At 46.8% G+C, this 6503-nt stretch overlaps 1 protein-coding gene across 1 annotated transcript in view; it reads right to left on the bottom strand.

The window, feature by feature from the left end:
- Taf4b (TATA-box binding protein associated factor 4b) overlaps positions 1-4968 on the bottom strand; it is a 93413-nt gene extending 88445 nt beyond the window's left edge. The window contains exon 1 of the mRNA XM_017801803.2: positions 4281-4968. Coding sequence (XP_017657292.1) covers positions 4281-4620 — 340 coding nt within the window. The 5' untranslated portion in view covers positions 4621-4968. The remainder of the gene's footprint in view (positions 1-4280) is intronic.
- Positions 4969-6503: the final 1535 nt, after the last annotated feature.

Raw genomic sequence — 6503 nt, 5'->3', positions numbered from 1 at the left:
CAGCACTTGGGAGGCAGAGGCAGGTGGATCTCTGTGAGTTCAAAGCCAGCCTGGTCTACATAGTGAGTTCCAGGACAGCTGCGGCTACAAGGAGACCCTGTCTCAAAAAAAAAAAAAAAAAAAAAAAAAAAAAAAAACTTAATTTTTTTTAAAAGATTCATTTTTATTTGTGTTTTGTTTGTCTATATGTACGTGTACCTTGTGTGTACAGTGCAACAGGCCAGAAGAGGATGATGGAGCAGGCATGTGGGTGCTGGGAATCAAACTCAGGTCTCCTATAAGAGCAGTCAGCAAGTACTTTTAGCCTCTGAGTCATCTCTCCAGCCTCTAAGATTTAATTTTATTTTATGTGTTTAAAGTGTTTTCCCCACAGGTATGTAAGTGTGCCATTGTGTGCAGTGCCCATGGAAGTCAGAAGACAGCATCAGATCCCTTAGACCTAGAGTTACCAATCCACGCCTGGATGGAAACTTTCAAGTGCAGCCTTGCGGGGAGCACCCACATTCCTGTAAGTAAACCCTCACCCACTGCTCTATAAATAAGCCCAATAAACTCACTGGCTTCCCACACTGCAGTTTGGCAAAACTGTACCTTGGTTTGTGTAGGGACTAAGGAAGGAGGGGGCTAGATGTCATTTGTGCCTCCCAGAAGGAATTTTAGCTACACACCATCATGCAGGGGCCAGAAGAGGGCGTCAAATCCCCTGGAACTGGAGTTAAGGATCTTTATTAGCCACCAGTTAGGTGCTGGGAACCAAAACTGGGTCCCTCTGCAAAAGCAGTCAGTGCTCTTAACCACTGAGCATCTGTCCAGCCCCAATGTTCCATAGTTCTAGCAATTTCTAGAATGTGTGGATCTTAAGAGTCTCACAGCTTTCCCTCCTAGCTATTTCACCCAATTCCATTTTTTTTCTTTATCCTTCCCCATCTTACTTTCCTTCCTAATCTTATTATCTAGAATCCCAATATACTCTACAATATCCTTGATTGTTTATCCTGATAGTTATTGAAGTCAAAAGGTCACTTAATTGGCTAGTCCACAAATGCATAGTGGTGGTATCAAACAGCTGTTGTTGCTCTCCTAGCTAATCTCCTACTCAGGGAATAATACAGCGCTTACATCAAGCACCCAGAGCTACTGGTCTGAGCAATTACCTTCTGAGCTACACACTCCATTCTCCTACCTCAAGTCCCCACCTGAATATTGCAAATGCTTCAGCTTTAACAATATAGCTGAAAAGAAATAAACCAAAGAAATGAAACCAGATGTGCAAATCCCAACAGAGTAACAACAGACACATGAAGAGCCAAGACAACAGAACTTCAAAATTTAATAACCCTGCAGCAATGGCATCTAGTGAGAGTCTATTAGATAAGATCGCCATGAACTCAAAATAATGATTATATGTTTAAAGACATGAATGAAACAAGGAAGCTGATAGATGACATGAAAGAATTTAAGAAATACAACCTGAAATGGTGGAAATTAAAAACATAGTAATTTGGGAGAAAGTAGAAAGATTTGGGAATATGAATGCCCCAGGCCTGTCCTGGGTCCTTCCATATTAAACATATTTGTATTTAAAAAAATAAAAATAAAAACATAGTAAAATAAAAACTCCAAAAAGGTTCAGCAATAGAAAGGACCGAAGAAAGAATCCATGAACCTGAAGACATGGTGGAGGGACTGGAACAGCCACCAAGGACAAAGATAAAGAAAGAAGGCACCAGTGGGAGTCTAAGATGTACACAACACTCTGGAAAAAAAAAAAAAAAAAAAACAAATTTATGGGTCACAGGCACATAAGAATCTTGTTCAAAAGGCATAGAGAATATTTTCCAAAAAAAAATTGTAACAGAACATTTTCCATTGTTAGGAAAAGAGACATAAATCCAGATACAGGAGGCACTGAGGACAAATACCCACCAGACAAGACCAGAATAGAACCTTCCCTCTGTCATTACAATTAAAATACTAAATATACAGACCAAAGAAAGTGTATAAAGGTAGGCCCACCAGAATAACACTGGATTATTCAACTGAAATTTTAAAAGCCAGAAGGATTTGGAATGAAGTATTTCAAGTTCTAAAAGATAAGAACTGTCACTCCAGAATACTATACTCAGCAAAACTATCATTTTTTATAACCAATGAGCCAGCTCTGCATTGGATACCTGAAGGAATCTTTCAAACTGAAGAGAAAAACAAATCCATCCATGAAGCTATAGTTAATAAACCATGCTAAAATACTACTAAGCAAGAGAGGAAGAGAGAGGAAAATAAAAAGACTACAAAAAATCATGAATACACAACTTTAAATAACTGAGTATTAATGGTCTCAACTTCCCAATCACAGCTGAATTAATAAAGTGCATTCAAAAGCAAAAATCATGTATTTCTTGCCTCCAGCAAATACACCTCACCACAAAAAGTAAGACATACCTTAGATCAAAGCATAGAAAAAAGTATTTCAAGCAAACGTACCTAGGAAATTTGTAGGAAAATGGATGGAACTAGAAAATCCTATACTAGCCGGGCATGGTGCATGCCTTTGGAGGCGAAGGCAGGCAGATCTGAGTTTCAGGCCAGTCTGGTCTACATAGTGAGTTCCAAGCCTTGCTCTTCTCTATTGAAGGGCTTCTCCAGGGTCCAGAGTATTAATGGGCTATGGTCTTACTTTGCTTTAACAGAACTGAAGCACATTTCAGTTTTAGTTTCTTGATCTATAAAATGCAATTTTATAGTCACCTTTCAACAATGTCACTCCATGAGGCATACTATATACACTCATTTGGCATGCACAGTGCTGTAGAGGGTTAAACACACCTGGACTCAAAGCCCTTGATAACACTGTGCAAATTATTTATCCTTAGAGCAGACGCCTTCCCTTATTTGCTACCTGCCTATTAGGACCAAGGAGTAAGGTAAGAGACTATATCCCCCTCTTCTCAGCAGAGCCTCTCTTCTTTTGCTGGAGGATACTAAAGAAATCTTTTCATTTACTGCTGCCACTTCCTTCTTTACCATTGAGTCAAGGTTCTCTTGGCTGGGAGTTTTCTTAACTCAGAGATTTGCCTGCCTCTGACTAGGAGTTTGTAGAGCCAGGTTTTTTTGTTTTGTTTAGTTTGGGTGGGGGGGATATTGTTTTTTTCAATTTGCTGCTTTTTTTTTTTTTTTTAATTTTATGTGTATGCATGTATTGCCTGCATGTAGGTTAAGTGCACCCGTGTCGTGCAGACAGAAGAGGCTGTCGGATCCCCCCAGAACTGGAGTTACCGGACAGTTGTTAGCTGCGGTGTGGGTGCTGGAATTCAAACCCGGGTCTTCTGCAAGAACAACCAGTGTTCTTAACTGATGAGCCATCTCTCCCACGCTTTTTTTTTTTTTTTAACCAGACAGGTTGGATTTCCAATTTCTGCTAAGCAAAATTATTGGAAGACAAATTTTAAGATTTTCTTAAGTGAGCAAGAGAAGAGAATTCGCGGAATTAATTCAGCAGTTACAGTATATAAATTATCAGAAAGTTAAATACTAATGGAAATCATGAAAAACAGTCCAATAGAGTAAGAAGCCTTGAGATAAAAGGCAACCAAAGAGGCCAGGCATGGTGATGCTCGCTTTTAATCCCAGCACTCGGGAGGCAGAGGCAAGCAGATTTCTATGAGTTCAAGGCCAGCCTGGTCTACATAGTAAGTTCCAAGCCAGACCCGGTCTCAAAAACACCGAAAAAAAAAAAAAAAAAAAAACCTCAACAGAACATTCATGATGACCCTTTGTCCGTAAGGAAGCGCTCCTTCTAAGTGCAAGTTATAGTTATTACAAGTCTGGAGAGCGTATATTTGGCCAGGCGGTGGGTAGGGCTGCAAATTCAAGGTCATCCTCCCTTACTCAGTTCAGAGCCAGCCTAAGCTAGAGACCTTGTCTCTTAACTTCCAAAAAGTTTATTTAAAAACACTGTTTCACCCCACCACCTAAGTGCATGGAAAAATGAAAATGATCTCCAAGCTTTCCCTGAGGTCCCTACCTAGGTGCCTGCAGGGCCCGGCTCAAAGTGCCCCTTCCAGCCTGGGCTGTCACTTGGGTTCAAAGAACCAAGAGGCTCAAGAGGGGAAACTAAATCACTATCCACTGGGCTGCTTCCTGTCGGCTCGCTGCAAAATCAGAACTGGGAAAGGGTCTGGGCTGGGAGTTTTGCAGAGCCAGCAGCAAGGAGGAGGAGCCCTTCGGGGCGGCGTGTCCGTGACACCTTGGGGCGATGTCACCTAGGGCGATCCACGTACCTGCAGGAAGCTGCAAACTGGCAGGCAGATGGATGGTCGCGGTGCCCGGGGTTTTCACGGTGACTATCTGGGGGGCGGGCAGCCGAGGGCCGCCGCCGACTTTAGGAAGGGCGGTGACAGGAGCCACTTTGGTCATTAGGGTCCCCACGGGGGACGCCAGGGGCTGGGGCGCCCGGGACTCCACGCAGACACTGACCGGCGCCGCGGTCGCGGAGCCCAGGGCCAGTGGGATGCCGTCCACCCGCACCGGCAGCGCGCCGGGAGCCACGCTCACGGTCCCCGAGGCGCTCGCGACGGCCGGAGCAGCGGCGGCCGCAGGCTCGCTGAGGCCGGCAGGCATCCCTCGGGGGCTCAGTGGCAGCCGCGCTGCCCTTCCCGGAGCAGAGACCAGGCGAGCGCGGGCTGGCGGCGGCAGACCTGGGCGCAGCGCGGGCTCCGCAACATCGCACCTGGGGAGCAGGACCCGCGCGGCCCCGGCCACCTAGACCACGGGCGCTGCCTCAGCGGCACTCACACGTGCGCGCCTCAGCCCCGGTCCAGCCGCAGAAGCGCCCGGACCGGCAGCTCCCACAGGGGCGTTACTTCAGTTCCGACTCCGGGACATCCTCGCTGCGCTTCCCCACCAACAACTTCGTACTACTACAGACCCGCGCCGGCCCCTGAAGCCCCTGCACGTACTCCCCACAGACCGACTGCGCTCCTCCGCCAGCCACGTTTATATAGACACGCGGAGCTCCAGCGCACGCGCCCTGGCCGCCGCCTGGGCTTCCCCGGAGTCCAGCCTCCTGATTGGCCATCGAGAGGAATCGCGCTCGTGACGTCACGAGGGACGGCTCCCCCAAAGCGTTAGTGGTCTTCAGACCCTGAGCCCTAGCGCAGGTAGCTGTAGCGGAGAGTTATCACGTGCGTGGCCGAGAGAGTCGGGAGAACTGCGGAAGGTTTGCTGGCAGCACTGCCGCGCCGGAGACCCCGTATCTTTTCCGCACACAGCCTCAGCCTTTTCTAGTCCCCGGTAGTTTAAGAAAAAAGGGCCGGGGCTGATTTTAAGAGAAGGTGGGATTCAGTAAGAACCCAATCGTTCTTCAGGTTTGGGTCTTTTATTGATTTTTCTGCCCTCACTAAAATGCCTCTCAAATTATTAATTGACACTGAAAGGCCGGGCGTGGTGGAGCACGCCTTTAGTCCCAGGACCTGGGAACAGAGGCAGGCGGATCTCTGTGAGTTCAAGGCCAGCCTGATCTACATAGTGCGTTCCAGGTCAGCTAGGGCTACAGGGAGACCCTGTCTCAAAAACAACAAGTGCCCTTTGTTGGGGTTGGAGGGATGGCTCCGCGGATAAGAGCAGTGCCTGCTCTCACAGAGGACCCGGGTTCTATTCCTAGCTCCCACATGGTGGCTAACAACCATCCTCCTTGTACTCCTTGGGCATTGGATGACACAGGTACATTTACACACATGCAGGCAAAACATACATATAAAATAAAAAAGAGTAAATAAAAAAACTTTTAATGTGCCCTAATGTAAGGTTTTTTTTTTTTTTTTTTTTTTGGAAATAGGGTCTCCTTGTAGGGCTGTCCCGGAAGTCACTATGTAGACCAGGCTGGCCTTGAACTCACAGAGAGCCGCCTGCCTCTGCCTCCGAGAGCTAGGATTAAAGGCGTGAACCACCATGCCCCACCATTTATTGGACTTGAAAATATTTATTTTTATTTTATGTGTATGAGTGTATTGCCTGCATGTATTTAAGTGCATCTTTGTCGTGCAATGGCTGTGGAGGTCAGAAGAGGGCATTGGATCTCCTGGAACTGGAGTTATCCCTAAACCATCTCTCCGATTCCTTTTTTTTTTAAGACTGGGTCTTGGGCGGGAGTGGTGGCACACGCCTTTAATCCCAGCACTCGGGAGGCAGAGGCAGGTAGATCTCTGTGAGTTCGAGGCCAGCCATGGTCTCCATGGTGAATCCAGGACAGCTGGGGCTACAGGGAGACCCTGTCTCAAAAAGACCCCTCCCCCCCAAAAAAAAAAAAAACTGGGTCTTACACTGTAGCTCAGGCTGGTCTCATACTCACTGGGTGGCCCAAGCTGGCCTTGAACTTGCTGCACTCCTGGTCAGTTTCCTAGATGCTGTGCTTGTAGGTGTGAGCCACCACACCTGGGTCTCCTGGTTTATTTAACATTGCTTGCTTGTTGCCTTCCAGGAAACTAGGACAGTGTCTTCAAATT

Source organism: Nannospalax galili, unplaced genomic scaffold (assembly GCF_000622305.1).
Source record: "Nannospalax galili isolate Female #2095 unplaced genomic scaffold, S.galili_v1.0 scaffold162, whole genome shotgun sequence".
NCBI lineage: Eukaryota > Metazoa > Chordata > Mammalia > Rodentia > Spalacidae > Nannospalax > Nannospalax galili.
Note: the sequence above shows the minus strand (reverse complement) of the source record. Positions and strands in the feature narration are given on the sequence as shown.